The sequence below is a fragment of the Cyphomyrmex costatus genome, unplaced genomic scaffold, assembly GCF_001594065.2.
Source record: "Cyphomyrmex costatus isolate MS0001 unplaced genomic scaffold, Ccosl1.0 scaffold72, whole genome shotgun sequence".
Taxonomy (NCBI): Eukaryota; Metazoa; Arthropoda; class Insecta; order Hymenoptera; family Formicidae; genus Cyphomyrmex; species Cyphomyrmex costatus.
In genome coordinates, this window is record NW_017280289.1 from 142,415 (window position 1) to 166,642 (window position 24,228).

A 24,228-nucleotide genomic window follows, 5' to 3' on the forward strand; every position below is an offset into this window, starting at 1 on the left:
CGATATTGATTATCCCGGAACCAAATGGGGGAGAGACGCGCTTTGTGTTTCGTGCAACGATCGTTCGCACCTCAGTTCGCACCTTCGACGCGAGAATTGCATTCCCCGCAACAGACCGATCCGGCGAAGTGTTCGTAGGTACATGAGAGGCAATGTTTCATAATTGTCACGTTCGTTGATTATCGTTAATTAAGGTCGCGTTCTCAGATCTTCGTTCTCTTACCCGTCCTAATCAGTCTAATACCGTTTCGCACTATCATGCGTTTAAGTATCAGAGACGATGTTAATCAACGACAAAAGTGTCCCTAATGTTTCGATCGCCTCTGAAAACTGGATCAATCGTAAATACATGGTATTTTTCACGATAAAACTATAATTACACAAATAATCGCGTATGTAGTAGTGTATCAACGTAATGAAGAAATTACAAATAATTAGGTATTTCTAGTTAATTAGGGATTGCGATACGAGAACAACGTTTAATTGCTACGGAATTTCTGTAGAAGGACGTTGCTCTCAATTAATTGTTGCATTAAATTGCATGTAGTATATAAAATTTACATCGCAAAGTAATTAATATGTCGTAATGTGACCCAGATATCGATCAAATACGTTTACTGAGAATTCGCATAGATTTGCATGAATTACTCATTGGGTAATTCCCATAAGCCGTTGCAATTTATAGTCTATTAGATCGTGTCGTTTCTCGACCTGTGCTAGAATGAGATGTACCGGCACACACTGCGGAGGCTGTGACAAATAGATAGATAAATAGATAGATACGATAGGAGAGATCGATCGATCTTCAGATGCAGTAAACAGGTCGAGGACAATAGAGGGTTGGGAGGTGAGGGACAAAGGATAGATGGATGTCTCAATTGACGATGAATGAAGGGTGAAGGAACCGTCGAGTTGAACATTTTCGCGTCTCGACGAGAAGTTTCCGCGCGCTTGAGAGCCCTCGAAACTTTTCAATAAAGTGTAAACTTACTTTCCATACGTCTCGAATGACAAAGTTCGTTCTGCTGCTGCGATCGTTTTTCGAAGGAATTTAGGGATGCTCGAAAGACGTTCCCGAGGGCGTTGTCGATAATCATTTTTGATACGCTCTGGAGAAGTTTCGAGCGTAATCCTGCCCGCTTGTGACAGGATTCGCGCATGAACGTAGAAGTCGCGGGCGTAATGCAAATTGCTCGAGCGCGCTGTATGCTTGTATACGCAGATAAACCTCGAAATATTTTTAGATTTATCTAAAGATTTTCCCAAAGAGTTGTTACACTGAAAAAAAATAGACTGAACTTTAGTGAATCATTTGTTTGAGTAGTACCGACTGAATACTTACTAAATATAAAATTTGATTTAACTATCATTTCTTTTTATTGAATAAATATTTATTGTAAGTAAGTGATTGGTGCACTATTTAAATAAATATTAAAATTTACGTGTAGAATTTGTTTTCTCACATCAGTGCAACAAGAATTTTTCAAATTTAAGTGTTTGTAACACTTGCGCTCAACAGTATCAGACGAATATGTAAAGATGCTCCTGTTTTCACACATTTTATTACACAATTCACCTAAAAACATGAGAATCAATTCTTCGAAACAATTGTACCACACTATGTAGCCTTAGACTGTAAGATTATTCGTCTCTATGACTTTGTAATAATTTCAAGAATCGCTGAAAAAGGACTTGCGAGTTCCGATATCATTATATTATTTTTTACATTATATTCTTTATATATTTTTATTTTTATGCTGTACTAACATCGTAAACTCGAAATTTATTTTATAAAAACATCTTATTACTGCTCGATTTAGACCGAATTTTTTCATACTTTGCATTTTCAAATTTGTTTAAAAGCCTGAAGTTGTTGCCTGAATCATTTATATTACGTTACGATATAAATTTTACGTACTTGAAATATTGTAATACGCCTGCAATTTTACGTAACAACGAAGGAGAAACGTTCGTCCACAGAAATTCCGTGACAATTAAATGCCACCTTGTCAGCGTAAGCTGTTTTGTACATATAATTCACACTTTAACAAACATTCTCCCTAATAAAATGCGCGCTTAGTGCTCAAACCGCGATGCTGCTTCCTAATGTGAAGAACGTCGGCGTAATAAATAATATCTTTGTGTCCATCTCGTTTCCACATAACGAGCTCTCCTCGTTATATACGTTATTCTCCATGAGACGGTGCTCTCCGCCGAGTCGCACTCTAACGGCCGACACTGCCGCTAATTGCCGTCCGTATAATTACCATATCGGAGAAATAAATACCGAGCTCTTACCTTCTACAGCCAACGAGACAGCGCGCCGACATTACATCCGCGCCGTTTAAAGTCTTGGAAAGATAGCGGCGGGGGAGTGGAAAATATGAGCTTCGAACACATGAGCCGGGCGGCGAAGATTCTAACGAAGTCATCTACTTGTCGGCAAACTGTCTTATTTATGTATTTAATAAATATTTCGATTCCACACGCTTTTAATATCATTTTCCGCGGTGATTTGTCTACCGAGCTGTTTGAGAATCAAAAACAGACCAAAGCGCTATAAACTCTAGGCGTTTAGAGCAGAGAAAAGAAGAAATTCACATTGTAGAGACGTTAGATTTACGACTGCGTGCTCGAGATTTATGTGGCTACGCTATTAAAGTCGTATATGTCTTCGAGTTACTATTTCTTAGATATCGTGAAACTCTCTTCTGAGCGTCATTTTAAAATAAATCTTGAATACGTGGCCGCAATGCGCGATATATAATAACCTGCAAGAGGAAATGTTATTATATTTCGGCTGTCGTCTGCTTCCGCAATACGAGGAGGACGTAATATCCAAAGGAAGGAAAAAAAAACTCATAACAAGATCCTCGTGTGGAGTCCACAATAGCTGTTACGAAGGATCAAAAGATTAACAATAGCCACCTGACGTCTATTTAATAACCGACTTCGTTATCTCGGCTTTGCAACCTCTATGCATGCAACTCTTTCGCCAGTCAAGCACGAGACACCATTACGCAATGCACATCTCTGAAAGTACAGCGTTTTCCGTTTAAATGAGGCTTTTCTCTTTTGTGAAAGGGTACGTTAGATTGCAAATATATAGCGCGTATCTTTGAGCATGAGACCGATCTTCGTGCTCATAAAAATTGTGAAAAAAAAATGCATATATAGACGAATCGTCCCTTTATCGCGAGAAATGTCGTGCCACTGTTTTTTGCGTAATTGCGTTCATAATAGGGTTACCATACAACTAGAAATCACGGGAAAACCAGGGAAAATTTCGCACAATTTTCTGGAAAATTAAAATTTTTGGCTCTATAAAAAAAATTAATATGTGTACATCATACCTACGCAATTTTGAAATACCAACTTAACGATTAAATGGAAACGATGTCGGTAATGTTAACAGTGCTTTACATTGCTACGTTAATTGCTCTCTCAATAAAATATCTGAGGGTTTTCAAATCAGGATAAAAATAAAAAAAAATTCAAAACATTATTAAAACATTAGAGAAAACTATGAAATGTCTAGAAATCGGAGGAAAATGCAATTTCAGGATGTGGAATTTGTAAGAACCCTGGTGTCTTCGCGATAAGAGATTCGCCCATGCTCGATTTAGCGATGAAACATTGCCACGTGCACGAGAGTGCATTCACGCGTGTCGCGAATGGCAGGTGTCCGCTGATTTTCCCGACTTGCAACGACATTTAACGTCGGATCCCGTGCCGGAGGTAGAATGTCTTTCTGGCTCGATCTCCACCAGGAAGCGGGGTCAGGGTGAAGAATTATCGTGGCGCCGCGCCGCCGCCGTGCCGACGTCGAAGCGAGACGTCGCGGTCGCTCGCGCGCGAATGTTTTACCGTCTCCTTTCCGTCTCTCCGATTCTCTCAGTTGCTCTCTTATTTTGCGCGCTCGAGATAGATAAGGAAGAGGATGAAAGAGAGAAAGATGAAACGAAAGAGACCGCCGGGGAGGTACACGACCAGCGCGTCGCATGCCGGTGGTGGTGACGCCTAATTAGCGACACCGGAAATGAGGCGTAGGCACCACGAAATTAGTATCTCTCGAGATATCCACTCGCGCGCCCATCTATCCGCCATTCCTCTCTCGTTCTCAGCGGAATGATCTCGCTAAATCTCTCGTGCATCTCGGACATCTCCACCGTGTCGGAACGCGTCCTGGAGAAGAACGTCAAGTGAAGCGAACTTCCGAGATAGTTGCCTGACAGGTGCTTTGTGTAACTTAATCAAGGGAAGTATCCGCGGGAGAACTGTCGTCGCACGCCGCTTTCATCTCATGGCTGCATATCTCGGTAGATTTTTCTCAACAAAAACTTAAATGGATGCTACGTCTTTTCACTGTTTACCTTTCAATATTAAATAGCTTCGAAATTGCGTCTCAAGTTAAGCTTCTGTGGAATTAATCTCTGTAAGATTATTTTTTTTAGTTCGAGAGAAGAGATCAATTTGAACTTATCGAAGAATTTATAGATTGAGAATATAAAACATGTATGGTACTCGAGAGATACATGTAAATTTTTAATATATAATTTGTACTTTCTGGGAAAAAAAAAATGTATACTGCGCGCACGACTATAATTATAAATTACGCATTCGGACCTTTATTAATATTTATAATGTTATTTGAGATTATTATCATATCTTTTCATGTAATTACAAACTCTATTATTTAATGCCGTACGCTAACAACAATGCACATTTGATAAATGTAAATAAATATAAAATCTAATAATATGTAACGTTGATTAGTGCACAGGTACTTCATTATTTGTGAACTACGGAATTATCTGACGTGCAAAAATGTGACCGAGAGTTTTCAAAAATTGTTTAAATTTTTACTTTCACGCTCATTGCAACAGCATCCCCTTTCCCTTTTCTTTCTCTCTGCTCCCCCTCCGTACATATTTTAATGAATGTATATACGGATTAACTTCAGTAAAAATTTATATAATGGGTTGATTCAGAGAGCGGATATACAAAGAGAATATTTAAATGAAAATGTCTGTCTGCACCAACTCATGTCACTTAGTTAGAAAGCTTTTACTGATGTCAGTATATTTTTATTCTCTACATGAATCACGCGAATTATATAAAATTACCTACATTAAAAGAATTACGCTAACAAGGGAGAGTACATTATAAAATGAGTTTGCTACAGAAAAGTACTTCCGGAAGAATGAAAAAATTGCGGGATATATGTTATATTTTCTAAATCTTTGTACTTAATATGTATATTGTGTTCAAGATACGATACATGTTTACTTGTTTTTCAATGCATATACATGTATATTTCTAATAAAAATCTCTGAATTACAATTTTATGAGGAAGTTATGAACAATTTAATTAGGAACGTAATGTGTCATTTATATTGATAAGTGTAATTGTTTTATATCATATATTGCAGTATGATTTCAATTTTCTGAGACGGATAAAAAGTTTATTAAAAATTTACTTGCAGTTGAATCGCTAGTTTTTTATTTATCAAATCTAACAGAAATAATTTATTATAATATTTTAAACTGTCTTCTCCTTTGACTTTTTCGCTATTGTTTGCAACTTCTCGTTGCGATAATCGACATTTGCGTTAGGGTGCGATTTACGAGTAACAACCCCTCACGTATGTATTAAGCCCTAGCGTTCATCTCCCTGCCACGAGTGTCATTACGGCGATATTAAACTAGCCGGACAATGACAAAGCTTTACGATTTAATACATTACGAGCAAACGTGCCAAATTCTCACGCAGTTTCGTTTTAATAACTATAGAAGATCGATTAATAGCAACGATAATCTATAGTAAATATTTCTATTGTGTTATTACGTCGCTGTATCCGCTACTTCCTTACGATAGAAATAATTATTCCCGAGGCTATAATTACTTCTTTGTCATGGCCAGAAGAGAAAAAAACAGACGCGTTCCTGAATGGCTTTTTCGTTCTCCATTCATTCGCTATAGTCGAGAGGACACGTGGAATAGAGAAAAGAGCGGATACTCGTGGCCCCGCCTCGATATTTTATTTCCCTGCATTTATCACAATGCCACGCGTATTCTTTTCGCAATCGCCATGCTCTTCGCTGACTGAGCCCTCGCTTTTTGTTGCTTTCAGGGATTTGCGTCCAGTGAGCTTGGAAAAAGGTCAAGAGACCCTTAGGCTCAGAGTCTACGCCTGCTATGCCTGGGGTGGGCCCTTCCTTGTCGCCGGTTTGGCTGCGCTTCTGGACCATCTACCACCTCAACCACAGTACACATTTCTGAGACCCCGCTTCGGCGAGAAGCAGTGTTGGTTCTACGGTAAGTTCTTACCTCGTCCGTTGAGCCCCTCGTCATTTCTGCGTGAACTATCTTAAAGACGCGTGAACTTACCCCATCCATCCGTTGCCCTTCCAGCTCGCCTCGCCATATTATCAGATCCCGTCAGATTTGCATCCTCTAAAATATTAAGGAACTACTAAGGGCAGCTTTTTAGCTTAATAAAAAATATCGAGAATCCTGAAGCACATTAATAAATTGATGTTTTAAATAGCGAGTGATCGTAAGGTTTAATATAGATTTCAATGTGAAACTACTAGGTGAGAAGAAAACTTTTAGTCAGGTCAGTGTAAAGCGAGTAGATTTATTTCTAACAAAGGATATTAGTTTTCCCTGTCAAGGGGTTCATATTTCGCGACTGGAGTTTCGTCGTTAGCAACGTGATATGAAACAGACGGTCGATATGTACCATATATAAACTAGCGCGCATCTCAATTAAATATAGCTATATGTGTTTGTTACACGGCTAGCGTAATGATGCAATTGGGGACGAATTACTTGTCGGATGATATATATGTATAGTTCGAGTTAGATCATTGCTCTAATTAAACTTGGCAACGTATGTAGCTATAATCTAGATTCCCTTTCGATGATACCGTGTCTGCAATAATGCATTATTGTAGACATTGAAATGCGCTATTCTTGCAATTCAAAACAATCGACTGATCTAATGGGAATTATTTACAACCACGTCTGCAGTAATTAATAATTGTGATACATTTATTTCCCTTCAGGCTAGCTCGACGCCACGGGGAAACCTTTACTATCCTCGTTACCAATAAATAATTCCAACCACTCGCGAGCCGAATAATCGATCATTTGCTTGGCGATTAATATCAACGCGTAGAATGTGCCTCATCCTTGTGAATTAATTAATTTCCTTGCTGCAATTAAACTCGATATTAATCACCCAGGAGGGTGTATGAGATCGCTTATCAGCCGATTTATTATAAGAACGGCTATTTTTAATATTACGGATATTAATATTATCTACTGCTTATTTTATTTCATTCGTTTTAATTTATCTTCTCGGATATAACATGCATCAATCGAGTTATTCATTTAATGTATTTTAATAAAACATATGTAGAGTCAAAAATTAATAAGACAAATCCTTTTTTTGTTAAAATATAGATATATCATCTTTCTCTCTCTCTCTCTCTCTCTTTTCTAACGATTTTATAAATTCTAATCTAAAAATTAAAATATATACGTGCTTGAAACTAAAGTCATTTTAGCAATAAGATATCGATTTGACAGATAATAATGGGGCTTATTATCGAAAGTAATACGTTGCGAGCAGACCGTTATCCGACAATCCCTTGTGATCCGATTATTCTGCCAATTAATAGAACTGGTCATCCGCGCTCTCGGAGTGCCGATTAAATTGGTTTTGTTAATCGATCGGTCGTGTCGAATTAATTGCTAATGAAGTACCATCATCCGACACCAATGCGACCAATGTCAAAAAATAAAATGATGTCGCAAATGTAATCGTTGCTACGCACACATAAATCAGAGTGATTATCCTTAAAGCTTTTATTTTTTTCTTATTGTGAATTCTTGCTGTTTTAAAATCTTTGTTTTTATTTCCGATTATATATTCTCCGCGGATAAATAACTATTGAAAGTATTGGAAAATTGGTATTTCTGTTTTTTGCAGTGAACAAACCAGGTTTGGATTGACAGAGAAATCCGCGGCTCAAAAAAGTTATTTGAATACATGGCGTTTGTATTTCATATACAAAATGTAAAGGAAACGATATTTTGCATGCATTGTACAGACACGAAACATTTATATATACCATAAATATAATATGTATTAATACATCATTAGTACAGTTGAGTGACTGCCACTCGACTCGCGCAAGAGGATTACACGCTCTCTGAAATGTTACATACAAACTGTGTACATTCTCATACGATTTCTCCCTCTGGACGGGTATATAATCATCCGTGCGTAGAAATAATCGATTACAATAAGGAACAGGACGGCGCGGCGGTTGTTGTGTCGGCTTCTGCGCATTAACGAGCGCGGATACTTTTGTAAGCGGATTACGCGTCGGTCGAAATATTGTATTTAAGTATAACGTAAAGGGCGACCGAAGATCGATACGTCGCCCCGAAGCGCCTTTAATACTCCGGATCCCTAGTAATAACCGACAGACACGGCCTGCCTAGCGAATCTCCCTGTGAATCTCTCGCGGGTCGAACAGAGATAATAAGGTTCAACGTCGTAACGGCGACAAGGGAGGCATCCTCTATTCGTTGCGTCAGACTACGAATTGTTGTGCCCGGCCATTTAACGACCCGTTTCCCTACGTAATCCGCATCCTGCAATCCCAGCGCGTAACTAACGCTCCTCCGCGTCCTAAAGTTCGTCTATAGATGCGCGCTGCAAATACGCCGCTCGCCGGTGTATTAATTACGTCAGGCCGCGATCCGCACCGCTCGCATTCCGCTGATTAACGCTCACTTTTTACATGCCGAATCCGCGGATCCACCCCTGTCGCAACCAGAGATTGCAATTACAAACAACCGAACCACCACGCCACATTCCGCGACCACGACTGCCCGCGTGCGTGTGGATAGGATTGATTTTTCTCTTTTGGAAAAAAAAAAGAATATCAAAGAGCAGACAGGGATAATAATTACCGGCGCCTCCTGATTGCGTGCATATACACGTGCGATGCACTGGCATTTTGACGATTTGGTAAACTCTGCGAAATTGCTTATAACGTTGCAATAAAGCGACAATAAAACATCGTAAGATTATGTCAATTAAGAGAAATAAATAATTTTCGGTTAAAGAGTGGATCTTACAATTATACTTGATGAAATATTTCAGAATTTATATACATATACAATTCTACAAGTGGCGCGCCAAAATTCTTTTCGATTTTGAAATGCAATCATGAATGAAACTGCAATAGTAATATCATATATTAAGTTAACGAACTAATATATCAAAAATTTATTAGGTCGCTTGTCAATTTAATATATGATATTACAAGTTCTGTTCATATTTACGCTTCAAAACCGTGAAAGATTTTGACGTGCAGTTTGTAGAATTAAATATATGTGTTTAAATTCACTCCGAAATATTTAAACATTAATCCGCTTTGATCGAAAATATATTTTTTCTCTTAATTGATTTATTCTCATCGGTCTAATACGAATTATAATTATAAGACTATATACATATATATCCGTACACAACTATTCGGAAATTTTAAAATGTTTATTATTATCCGGAAAAAATAAATCGCGGTTAAATTTAAATTGAAATTAATATCTACGTATCATTTATCATTACATATAATATTTTTTTCGTTTCCATGGTTTTGATTCGAAAATTTCAGAAAACAGAAACGAATATTTGTACGAATCAACCGTAATTTATCAATACTCGTATTGACAATGTGGTCCCTTTTTTTTCTTTTTACCTTTTTCTCTTCTCTTTCAAATATTCGATTTTACTTCAATAATCTTTCAAAGCTGACGATGTCTCAAAATGATGATGCTGTTAAAATAAGAGAAAGAGAGAAGAGGGTATTTCCCCATTGACAAAGTTTAACATCGGAATGGTTGAACCAAAAAGATTTAATCTTTTTTCACTGAACAATCTCACTTTTTTTCTACCAAGGATACCTAAGCGCGTACAAAAGGTATACTTGAAGGGGTAGAGCTGCTCTATCCGCTCTAAATAATAGTACCTCGTGAGAAACTACGTTGGAGCCATCGTGAGTTGTTTTCCCTGACACAATGCTCCTGCAGGAGACGGAGGGTACCGCCTGTGCCACAACCAGGCAGTGAACCTTCCTCCCTCACCCACGCTATAACGGCACTCTATAACGGTATAGGCTGAAACGATAGGGTAGAGAGATAAACCTGGCGCCAGCTAGTCCAACCCCGTTGTGCAAAACGGCCGAAACCCTCGTTCCCCCTGCCTCGGAGTCCGTTTATACGGCCCGTACTAATAGGAATGCGTGTATGCGCGTTTAAATGGGCCCTGAGACTGTCCCCTATTTTGCGTTTATATCCCTTGTTTCTTGACTTGTATTTAACGTCGTCGAAATGGACGATAATAACGCCTTTAGGTATCCTCGATAACGTTAAAAAAAAGTTGCATAAAGAGTTGTTTCGAATTAGTTTTTTTTTTTTTAAGGTAACTATTAAGGTATATTATGGTAACTGTATTATTAACCTACACGGTTAATAATACAGATCAGTAGTATTAAAATAGTAATACTGACAGTATGCATTAATAGGTATTTTTGGTATTTTTACAATCTTATCGATTTAGTATTATTGGCAATATATTTTACTTTAATTTTACATTATTATCTATTGCACTGTAATATATCTACTATGACGTAAATCCTAATAAAGCGATATTAATGCTCGAAAATCAAAATCAAGATCACCGTCGGTACTCTACATTAAACTATTAAAACTAAGAAATTGTAAGGAGTTTATAATTAGTGAACTGAATCTTAGATATATATATTATCTCTTGAGTAGTGTACATCATAAAATGATTTTAATTGTCATATGTAACAGTTTTCGTTATTATTCTCTCGTCTCTGAATTCATTAAACATTCAGATATATTTATAATTAGAAAAGGGTCACGATTTACCGCGTAATTTAATTGAGTGCATAATATTTCTATCTTTGTGGATTGTAATTTAAGTGGATTAAAGGGGCGAAATGCGAGTAGAGTTATATTTCAGAAAAGGGAGTCTTATGCTTGGGCGTTATGTATTACTGATTTATATAGCGATAATAATAAAATTGTTAAAATTAAAGTAACACAGAATAGGTATATTGTTGTATTGTCGTTTTTATTACTATTATCAGTTTGATGTATACCTGTTACTCGAGAATTCAGAGTTATTCTGATAACCCCGTCGCAGCCAAAGCAAAATTACCATGTGAAATTCATGGAACTCTCCTCGCTTTTTGCACATACACATGAATATATATGAGAAAATATAATACGTATCGACGACTCTAAAAGCGTTCCTAAAAACTAATATATTTTTTACTATTTTACTGTTTTTAGAATAACAAATAAATTAAATTTTATTTTCTATAAATATTTTATAGCTTTATATATATATATATATATACTTTATTTTAAAAAATACATATTGTAATCAACAATTCATAAATTAAAAAATTATTTAGAATGTGTGTCATACAAATCACATTTTCGTACTTATAACATATTCATAGGATCGATTAAACGCACGTTTTGTTATGCTTCTTAACGCGATTACTGAGTGGGAAGAACGAGAATGCAGGAGAAGGATGATCGTACATAGTAGCGATTAGAATAATCGGAATGGTAATGAAATGCAGAGGGAATTATCGGATGCTGAAGAGCCGTGAAAGCACCCCGTATAAACCCCATTTCCAAATCCTTCTTTATTTATCACGCAATTCCGTTTATTACTCGAGTTTAAGGGGACGTAATGAATTGGAAATTCAGAAACACTGGATTTATTTTATTGTAATATTTTATTGTATTAACGAAGTTAAGTCGTTTACTACGTCTTCCAAATTATCACATGTTATACATTCCAAAAAAAGTATCCGATGAAGACATCATCCGATGTGTGACATCTTTCGTTCGCGAACTAAATAGAAGCAGTCAGACTCCATTTTGATCCGAGAAACTAGATTAATAGCCCGTCGTACATAAATCGGAGCTACAGCGCAAAAACGGAAAACATCGAGATGAAAAAAAAAAAAACGAAAAACTAGCCGAGACGATAAAAATAAGCGTAAAGTTGCGCGGCGCCGCTTCTCGCGATTGATTTAACGTTAACACTTTCGGCGACGAGCTAATCGGATTTGACCGTGGCGGAGGTGCCTCCTCGTAAAGTATCGAACGGCACGCGTGGACATAATTCATTTATGTTTGTTACGGGTTGCCATGGGAGTGAGATATAACTCGTGTGAAACAGTTATTGTTGGCAACCTGCCAGACCCAGCAAATATAGACGACGATTTCTCGCGGCCGCAAGATTCGAAAGCCGGTCCCGTCGCGGTTTATCCCCCTTTTTTGCTCGTAACGCCTTTATCTCCTCTTTTATGGTGCATCTTCGCGTATTCTTATATCGCTCGACAGTCTTGAGCAAGATGCACAAGCTGAAGCTACAGCCTGGGCTAGTTTTTACGCGTCAATCGCCCGATCGAGACGAGCGAATGTAGCCCGACAATGGAATAAATCTTTCATCGACTTTTAAGGATTCGAGAGAAAAAACCTAAGATATTCCTCAATACGTATTATCATTTGAACCGATCTTGCCACTATGTATTCTGAAAAGAAATTTAATTATTACAAGTATGCAACAATTATACAATTCATTTTAGAATAAATCAATTAAGAGAAGTAAACCTATTTTCGGTCAAAACGGATCTTAGTTAGTGCTTAAATATTTCAAAGGGAATTTATATTACATATCCAATTCTGCAAACCGCACGTCGAAATCTTTTTCGGGTCTTGAAACACAATCATGAACAGAACTAAAGTAGTAATATTGTGTATTAAATTGATAAGCAATTCAATAATTTTTGCTTGGTATAATAAAAATGCTGAAGTTCAAATTCTAACTAAGGTAATATTTTCCTTAATAAATTAAACTATTTATAGTTCTTAACATGTTTAGATCAACATCCAGTTATTAATTTCTTTCGAAGATGTTAATTAATAAAAACAATTATTAAATTATTTATCAATTTAACATGTGATTTTATACTACTTTAACTTTGATTACGTTTTAAGACCGACCAAAATTTCACAATTAGATATGTATACAAATTCATTCTGAAGATCAGCTTTGACAAAAAAGATAGGTTTATTTCTTTTTCAAAATTTTCACATTTCCTTTTCAGAATCTCGCGAGTTTACATTTCTGCTGCATTGATATTCGAATCTTTTCGTGAATATGCTACGCGCACGTTACGTTTCTCGTATAGGGAAGCCTACTGTCGACTTCTTAATGCGTTCTCCATTTCAATATAATTCTTTCTCAGTATTCATCGTAGTTGGCGCGATGTCCAGCATGTCTGATGGAAAAACTTTTTCGCTGTCTGGTGTGAGACAGCGCGTAACAAGACGTCGTCTGATACCGTTACGGGACCAGTTTCGATAAAGTTAGAGAATTTGGCGCGGTGTCGCGGCTATACGTACGTTGCATTTTGAGATGCTGCCTTGATGAGCAGCTGGATGAGAAAGAGGCCGAGAAGGAGCCTGGAATACAAGTTCACTTCTCCGCATTCGTTTAATATTCCGCGCCTTCCCGACGGACATCGGGATGCAAGTTAGCTCGGTTATCCGAACAGGACCCGCTACACGATGTTCCGAAAGTTTCGTGACGAGCTGCTAAAGTTTGACGTTGAGCTCTTGCGGAAAGCACCGGTTCTCCGACCACCAGGAGGTAAAAAACTGCGATTATTCCAGCTGGCGGCGGAGGCTCCGCGAATTGCGTAACAATTAGCCGAAGGGTTGATTATCCGCAACAACCGAGGCAGATCTGCTCGATTAGAGAGATTTAAATCTATTTAATTTAAAGAACTTTTGAAGTTTAATAGCCGATATCTTGTGCTAAAAATAAATTACTTGTGCACAAGTGTGTATTATTATTAGATATTCAAATTGTAGATCTAAATTTATAAACACTATTATTTCTGCCTCATCTTTAGAGGAGCACCTTTCTATGATACTTATACTCTTGTTTATAATAGTTTTTATTACTTGAAAAGTTTAATAAAGTTATTATTATATTTTACTGAAATTCTATATTTAATCGGAATTTACGAAGTACTTTCGATAAATTAATAACATTAAGTTAAATAAACCTTTTAATCCCATAATAAAATAAAACGGTAATTGAATCGAGAGCAAAGTGTACATTGCAAACACCAATGGAATGTCAGGATATTTCAATACATTCTGACTTCTACGCGATATGCCTGTTGGCTTACAGAACGATCGGTGCTCGTCGATAAAAAGTTACGGAGCTTGAGTAACGGTTATATTCCGAACAATGCAAATCTGTATTCGATCGTTCACCGCAATTCGCTGGCTGTCTAATTTTCACGTTTATTTTATTTCGCTATATCCGATATAAGCCATACATCGTGTTTGTACGACCGTTGTTTGTGTTTATTACAGTCGCACGACGCTGCTCGTGTGTTGGTATATTTTCACTCATCTGAAAATGCTTTAACAAGTATCAATAAAGAAAATATTGGGGATATTTGCGTATGTGTTGTTGTATCGTTAAGCGTTTAAGGTTCGCTTGTTCGATATGTCCGTATGCATTAAAAAAAATATGCATTACATTGTTTGATGTATACACCATCTATTCATTACCGCGTGTCGTGTATACAATTTTGGAACACGAATTCGCGATGGAATAACTTTTTCGACGCAACGCGTATGATGATTTGATTTTTGCCAAATAAAAAAAATAAATTGTTACGATTGTCATTTTTAGAGAAATCGTTGTAAACTTTTATATTTTTTATAACGGACATAAATATCATTTGTACATATTATAGTATATAGATGAATGTTTAAATAGATTGTTATTATATTACTTTCTTGTGTGATCGAATCGAACTCAATCGAAAGTTGTCACGGAAACTATATTCTCTAGAACAAAAGTTTTAATTTAATTTTTAGTTGTCAAAATTATTAATTTTAAACATCATTATTCGGGGTATGTTAAGTTAGCACCCCCAATAGTTGGGGTGCTAACTTAACATACCCCATTATTCGTTAATTCACTATTGATCCGACTATAATAATGAACGAGTTAAAACGAAGAGAAATAAATTTGTGTACAATACACGTGCAATGGATTGGTTAGATTATTTTTATGGAGTCAACACTGCTTCGTAACTTTAGAGTTAAAGCCTCCTCTTAAATATCGGGCATAAAATAACGTGAAGCTTACGCGCGCCATCTAAATCACATTAAATTTAATCTCGCTCCATGCTCGAGGAGCTCCATGACAAATATTTTCGCTTGAATTTTTTAATGGATCACCTGAAAAAAATGTAGGGTATTAATGATTTCGTGGTCTTTATATATCATAGGTACAACTTTCGTAAGAATTTCTCGGGTCGTTGCTCCAGCGCTTTATTTTCGTCGCGAATCTATTGGGCGGAGATCCGACGTCGAAAAAATAATCGAAATTCTCGCGACCGATCAATTCGAGGTGTCACGAATTCGTTTTTGTCGTAACTTCCGTCGCTCTTGAGAAAGTTTTCGAGAAAATTCTCTATTGGGTCAGTCGCAATTTAATATCTGTGAAAAGTGTGTACGATATATACGCCACTTGCGGAGCTTTTTAGTCCGTTAAGGATTTTATTTATGGATTTGTTTGCGGACGCGCGGATGCTTCTCTATAGCCGATAAGTGGCTACGGGAGGAGTTCTCGTGGAAGTCTGTTTCTGGCAGATTGCATCCGTAGTTATGGGGTTGGAAGAGTCGTTGGTCCGGTTGGCTGCGAGGGGGCGAATCACCCCGATAAAAGCGACCGGAGAGTGTTGGCTAGGGTTTCGGTCACTAAATTACCGAAGATCGAAGTAGCGGACTTTGCACATGAATCCTATTTTTATTACTGTTAAAATTCTTGTGTAATTTCGTAAGCAATGCTTAATATTTTATTTTGATTATAATATACTGGCTTAGTAAATTATAATCAATTTAATTTTAACGATTTGCGTTATGTGGAGTAGGAAAAGAGAGAAAGAGAGAGAGAGAGAGAAGTGTAAATATATATTTTATTATTTTATATATAAACTGGAAATACGATAATAATATGTAAATTAATCTTCTGTACAACACAGCTACATAAACTCAATTATAAGGTTATATGTGATTGCATATATTTTCCATGCATTATTTATATATTATATTTTGGAGAATAATGTAGTCATATAATATAAACATATAAACAGATTTTATAGAATAATATAATCATATGATATAAAGTCAAATAACATAATTAAATTTTACACTAAATTTTAGAAATATTACATTTCCGACATTTTACATGTGTATGGAAGTGGAATATTATTAGATCATTATTTTCTCTTCTTTATACTATTTATATAAAATCACAATTTCGTGAACAATTTAAATGATCGCGTTTACTTCTGGTCGCGCATTATATAAACATAAATATATTTATATTATCTACTGGAACTTGGTATATTCGCACGATGACAAACGATATCGTATGAATTCGTATCGCAAAATCGGTATTAAATCTGTTTAACTGATACATTCGATACGAGATAAGGCTGTCTATATCTTGCACTTGAAATTCGAGCGCGTACCAGCGCGTGCACATCTCAGGAATTCGGGGAATCGCGTAGCCTTGCACCAGAACCTCGGAAACCGGGAAACCGATCCGATCAGATCCGATCCTACCCGCGATTGGGTAAGTGCACGCTCCGCGTGATTTACCATGATTTCTGCTAAACACATACCGCCCTTTCCCGCGCGGGGATGCAATTTCGACGGGATCATGATGGCATGGCGGTCGCGTGATCGCCAATGGAATACCCTCGTTGTTGTAACCTCGTGCAGAATTTACTATGTTCAATCGTGCGATTGCACGCGCTCGCCCATCTCCCTTCGTGAATCGGGTGGATTTTCCACTTTATTTTTATCCCTCGATTACCTGGCTCCGGCTTATCGCGTGAAGTACAATACAACGTTTCGATAGAACCCCTTAATAATTTCACCAAAAACATTTTTTTCTTAAAAAAAAAAAAAAGTAGCAGGATTCGTAGGTGAACAGAGGAAAGAATTATAACAGACGAAGGCGACAGCAAGAGGAAACAAAAGTCACGATTGTTAGCATTGTTACCACACTTCCGAAACGCATTTCAAAGGATCCGCGGGCTATACTATATTCTTGGCATACTTTTTAACAACAAGAGTTTATACAAATGTGAATAATTCTGGCAACTATTCTAACACGAAAGCAAATGTATGTAATTTCTGGTACCTATAGAGAGATTATCACTGTTCTTTAAACGATATTAAATTGAACATTTTGTCTTTTTTTGTTACTTTATTTAATTCTCATAAAACTGTTAAAAAAGAGATATATATACACAATAAAGTTTGTATATGTATTTATTTTACGACAGTTTTAATTAAAAATCGAGCAAAGGGTTAATCCCGCGATTAATTATGGGATGAGGAAAATTACATCTCTTTTGGAAATGGCGCGCACACACACTACGAAAAGAGGAAAAAAATTTAATCGCTTGAGATACGTGCGGCAAGGGCAGTGCGTAAACAGCGCTATTCACGAGAGGGAGGGACAAATGTGCAATGACGCTACAGCGAAGTTATCGGCTATCGGACATTATTGGATAACGGAAACAAAGTGCGTCTCGCCCCATTGGTTATTATCGTTCGCAATCGCGAACTACACCGTTCTCGCGCCCGGAGTGATAAATAATTAAAAATAAATGAGGGATACGCGTTTCAGACGTTCAGACGTTCGTTCGAAAACGAACTTCTGGCCGGCACGACGTCCCTATTTTCTCTCCGTCGTAACATGCCACCCGTCGATACGGACAAGAAAATAAACCCAAGCCTGTCGACAGGTCGACACCATACGATTTATTTGTTTGTCATAAATCCGTCCGTCCATTTCCGCTCGTGTGCATTACGAAAACTCGCCTTCCGCATTCCGAGACGCAGTTTTCTCTTCGCTTCCCTCGATCCTCAGATATAATCAGATATAATCGGTACATCAGAATAATTCCGTTGAATTTATAATCCCCGATGAATACTTTATATAATCTCGAGAATCACACCAGTTTCAATTAATTACAGGCACGAGTGAGATAATCCGCAGCGAGGTAAAACGTCGAAAATCAGATTTCATTTCCTAATTCGTTGATACGCGAAAATCAGAGCGTTTTCACATCTTACTGCGTTTTCTGGTGCGAATGGCGCATCATTCGAACAGATGTCACGAGCCACTATCGGAATTATCGGAGATGCGCCGAATTAAGCATCGCGAGGATAAACCCGCTGATTATTTAATTGATAGCACCGTTTTATTATTAAATCAGTTTGCAATGCGAAACAGCCACCGCCGTTCATACATCTGCACCGTTCAAAATTTGGAATATCGACCTGAGGTCGTTCCACGGGCGAGAATCACCGTATGATTAATCCAGGTGCAAGGACCGTTTCGTGCCGATGAGCCGTTAGCGAAACCAAAATAGAAATTGACGTTCGTTCTTCATGGAACACACATGAATTCTAGGGAACCCCGCTACTACCGTTTCGATCGCGTAAACGTCGTCAGCATTATTATTACTTACAGGAATTGTAGGCCCCCCCCATTTGCGCGTGAAATTTGAAAACTACACCGACAAAAAAGTTTGGTAGTAATAATCAAGCTCGTACTGAAGAAAAAAAAAAAGTTTGCTAAATTTTAATATAATATTTCTTTAAATAATAAAATTATATTAAATCAAATTAATGGTTTTTGTATCAAATAAATATAGGTTTACATTTAATGAATATATTTACTATTTAAACAAATATTTATTAAAATCTAATATTCTTTTCATTGTATTATACATAGGAATATATAATTACTAAACGTTTTAGTAGAATAATTTTAATGTTCAATTAATATAAATAAAACATTAGCATTTGATTGAATCAACTAAACGTTAATTTTACTTTCTTAAATGTTTGATAATATAATTATTACCAAACGGTCGGTTATTATTATGTTTGAAAATGTTAATTAAATATTTTATTAATATGCTAAATACATTTACCAGCTATTGCTAGGCTTTTTTCTCAATGTAGTATGATAAAAAATAATACACTCATTTGCTCACAAATCATTACGATATAAATAATGCCTGGGTAAATAAGCAACTGTAAAAGATTAAATATCGTATTATATTGTCAAGCTGACTGCGATTTTTTAATTTTCATCAGAATTTTAGATTCGTTCTGTTTGCCTTGCAGGTGACATGGAAATTCTGGCATATTTCTTTGGACCGATCGGAGTGCTTCTAGCTGTAAATCTTATGTTTTTCGCTGTAACTGCTCGCGAATTGACGTGCGGTCTCTGGAAAGGCGAATTCGTAAAAAGCACCACTGAGAGGTAAGTAAACATTCTTCTCGTCGCAATTGAAAAAAAAAAGAAACCATAATGTATCCTACTCATTCATTTTCCAGTATTGTTTCCGTAGAAATAATTTATCATGTTTTAACTTTGTTTAAATGAACACGCTTATTTGCGTGTATTCTATCCATGAATAACGGTTTCCATTAGTTAAATTGTACGGAGAATAACATTTTTTGCTTTGGTACGGACATTAATTTATTATTTGTGCCACGAGAGACTTTTGTACGCTAATAAATTTTTGCAATGCAAAATTTGATCTTCGAATGAAATACAACGATGCCTGCAGCATATTATACATATTTATACTTTATCTTATCAATGGAATACATTTTACTAAAACAAATATTAGTTAATCAAAATTAATTTAAAAAAAAAAAAGATAAAAATATTAATTGAACTTTCTACTTTGGAGTGGAATTTCACCCTAAAGAGTGAGAATTGAGCCAGTCTTGAAAAAGAGTAGCTCAATTTAAATCTATAAGAGTGAGATTTTGCCCTCCAGAGTGAGATTCACTCTAAAAATTTTAAAGAGAAATACAAGAAAATAAAGCGAACTCGAAACGATGTAATCAGGGTGGCATGAATTTAATTACGTTTCGTAAGCATTGCCTTTCCGAGTATCCCTGTACGAGTATTTGGAACCAGCCGATTTATCGATGGATTAACGAAGGATAGTCCTGCAATCTGGTCGGATTAACCGAGACAGCATGGCTCGGAATCGACCAGCTGATGGTCCCCCTAAATTCAACAGCCGCCAGTTTCTCGAGGTATTCGCCAACCTTGCGGCCAACGAGTACGGATTTCGTCGGCATTCCACGGTTGAAAAATAATAACGTTTATTCCTTTAGCGCAGTTTTTTCCCGAGATCGTGAGAAATTCGTAAACACATGTCGTACGTTCGTCACGTGAGACATCGGCCAACCAGCAAGCCTTTTTCTCGCGCAAGCAAACATTTACCTTACGCCCGGCCATGAAACTTGATGAATATTCTCTTCACGTTTTTCTGCAGCTTTCAAAGAATGGCCATTATCAATAAAAGTTAAAAGTCTCGCGACCTTGCTAATCGTGCAAAGCAGATAAACTCGTTTGCAGGAACTGGAAGATCTGCTTATCTCTTCGTATCCGACTGATTCGCTCACTCCGCGGACTCTGGTTAATCGATTCAATTGAACGATCAATTTGTCTGATTCTATTTAAAGATCGAAGTGAAGTGATACTCGGACGTGTGCAAGAGATAGTATATTTTGTCATGTAAAAACGACGGCCGTTAGAAATTCTGTTTGGACCACACGAAAATTTTATCTATAACGTTTTGCACACGGCGTGCGAAAATCTCCCATATAATTCAAATTTAAATAAACGAAGACGTGCGCACGAAACATCAAAAGAACATCGAATCGAAGTAGGATCATAAGCGCGATCATAAGCTTGTTTTATTGGAAACATTCAATGTTTCGGTAGAACGAGAAGAGACTGTTTCACAATATTTCGAACCGCTTTCCGCAGAAAGCCAAGTGCATTGCTCCGATTTGCTCTTCGTGAAAAGACGAAATGTATCGATTCTCGCGCACGCGAGAATATCGATGCTCCAACAATAACTCTAGGAATATCCCGGAATTGTGCCAACAGCCGCGTTTACGGGCCATTTCCGACACGCTTCGATGCAACGATAATAAACGCGACGTTGCGCACGGCTGCCGTGGAACGCCCGATCGTTTCAGCGACTGCGAAACGACACTCACGCCTTGGAAACGATCAAGTTTTATTGGCCCAGGCGAAATGCCCAGTCTCCTGTTTTCCGTGTGAATACGGAACTTTATTTTAGACGTCGAAGGACGGCGCCTGATGGGATCGTTGAATATCAAGGATAACCGGTTGAAGATGAAAGGACACGTGGCGACAGTTAAGGAAAATCCTCGGAAGTTTCAAAATTATTACGCTTTCAGATTTTTATATGTGAATATACGCGAGCTCTAATTTGTGAGTAATAATTTAGAGAAAATACAGGATTGTCACAAAATTGGAAATCCAGAAAATGAAGACAAATGTCAGCAACATTAATAGTAATTTACATAGCTCTATGTTAAATTGATCTCTTAATAAAATATATTCGACGATTTCCAAAATAAGATAAAAGTACAAAAACATTTTTTATATTAAAAATTAGGAAAGATTATGAAATTTTATCTCTGGAATTTTGGAATGAGGAATTTGTGACAATTCTGAATACTGCAAATTTTATTTTTTTATCTCACAAGTAAGCCTTCAAGTTTACCAAGATAATTTGACTCGATACGTGAAACGCTGAGGTGCGGACGACCCGAGTGCAAAAGATTTGACGTTGAAACGTCAAAGTATTTTTCAATTTTTTTTTACGACGAGAAGTATTTGACACCTCGTACTTTCCGATTTGCACAGGCGAACGGATTCTTTTTACAAAGCGCAGACTTCGCGCGCGCGGAAAGGTTTATTTTATTACCTTCCAGCCGACTGATATCAGGCAATCGTTATTTTCCATTCGCTCGACGTCCCTTCGATCCGCTCTCACATTCTCTCGCTCTATTCGAGATTGATATTGACGATCCCAATTCGCGATTTCGACGACGCTATTTGCCCGCCGTGATGTACGTACACGAACACAATACCATTGTTGGCAAAAGGAAAGGTAATAGCATATGCAGATTTCGCCTCATCCCGAGTTTGTTCTATGTCTTCAACGAACGGATTTCGTTCATCACGTACGTTTGCATAGTTTCCGGTACACCTTGACGTGGATAGATTGCCTTGCGAAAATTTACCATCATATATACATTCATGCTATTTATGAAAGAGAATAGCAATATTATTTTTTATTCAACGCCAAGTTTACTGTGACTTTTATTTGTCATCGGAAAAGAATGAAATAAATATATCACCGATAACCTCGAATATTCCTTTCACTGAAATATGCGGAGTTGTATTATTATTTATTTTTATTATTGTATATTTTTTATTTTATGTTATGTTTTGTGTTACATTTCAGTTTAAAGCATGAAAACATTCAGTGAAAAAAAGCTGTGATTATAAATACACATGAATATACACAACGAATACGCAGGTCAAAATTAGAATAGGAAAATATTCATGAACAACGAAATAAACGTCAGTATTTTTAATGTTGAACGTAATAAATAAATGCTGGTTACAATACAAATTATATAGATAAGAACAAACACGTTTTACGCAGCAACAGCCCCGTCTTTAGAACGAAGTAACGACTTTTATTTGTGTGTCACGCGCGCGTCGCAATATACGCTTTTAAAAAAGTACTAAATTTTCATAAATATTTGCTCGAGTAGTTCTAAGTAAATATTTACTAAATATAAACATATATTCATTTGATATAAAAATCATTAATTTGATTCAACTATATAATTGTTTTTATTGATTTTACGTTTAATGTAAGTAAATATTTATCAATACTTTTTTCTGTTCTATTCAAAGAAATATGTATTAAAGATTCAATAAAATAAATTGTTTTTCAGCGCAACAATATACATACATTCGCGAGAAAAACCCGTGGAGAAGAAAATCTTGACATTTTAAAACGTCGTATATACGTCTGCCCACGCGACCGGTCAGATGGTTTCAGTTGTGGCGCCAAGTTAACGTACAGACATCACGTCCGATTTGACATTTGCCGGAGGAAGGAGGAACCGGCTTGAATTATCTTCTGACAAAAGGCGACACGGTGATGGCCGCCGGGGGTCATAAAACGCGGTATGAAACACTCGCAATAAACCGTCGGCGAGGGGCCGAGTGCCATCCGATGTGCGGATCCAGTTCGTCAAGTCCGATGCACTCTCACGCGTCTCCGTCGCCACCCTTTTTCCTCTCGCGGTCGCGCAAAGTGGAGATCTGTGTTTCCGCGGTTCCTCGCCTCGGAGTCGAGATAGCGGATTTTCCACCGGCAAAAAATATTTTATGCGGCCGACGCCTGGCTCCACACGTTCAAGAACGCGTGACAGTGTTTCTGTACTTGCGACCGCGCGGGAATAATCTTCACGTATGACGGGGAACGAGAGAGAGAGAGAGAGAGAGAGAGAATCGTATAAATATACTTATATAGACAGTATATTTCTGCGATACCTGCCTCTGCGTCTGTCGTTCTTAAGCCGCCACTTCCTGACTTCGCACTTAAATCGCGGAAAGAAGGATTTTCTCACGTTATATCGTACCTTCATGTCTCTCCCGTGATGTGGATCTCTTGGTTTCTTGGAAGAAAGTACCGGGAATCGTGAGCAAGGTCTACAAGCGCGGACGCGTTGGCAGGAGGTTTTATTACACACTTTTATATCGCAATTGCAGCCGGGTACGCTTCCTTCGTAATTTGCTCATATTTATCGGTCCTGTGTTTCTATACCCTCTTTTTTCTCTTTAGTATTCCCGTACATATCGTAAGTCGCAAACCACCTGCGGTAGGAAGAAGGAAAAGATGTCTGCGTGACCCTTTGAAGAGGGCACCCCGACGATTGCGTTCTAACAGTACCACAGTAAATTGTATGCGTTGATTGCAAAGCACAGGCGTTCGCGTGGCGTCTAAAAATAACGTATGCCGCATAGCTTATGAATGATTAACTGCGCGAATGTCAAGAAACTTCGAAAGCCGCCTGGACGACGCGAGTAAACACGCGGTGCGCGGCGA

At 37.4% G+C, this 24,228-nt stretch overlaps 1 protein-coding gene across 1 annotated transcript in view; it reads left to right on the plus strand.

Moving 5' to 3' along the window:
- The window catches only part of mthl1 (adhesion G-protein coupled receptor methuselah-like 1), a 156,193-nt gene that overhangs the window by 127,719 nt on the left and 4,246 nt on the right, over positions 1–24,228 (plus strand). The window contains exons 5-6 of the mRNA XM_018548307.1: positions 6,135–6,319; positions 19,382–19,520. Of these exons, the coding sequence (XP_018403809.1) occupies positions 6,135–6,319; positions 19,382–19,520 (324 nt within the window). The remainder of the gene's footprint in view (positions 1–6,134; positions 6,320–19,381; positions 19,521–24,228) is intronic.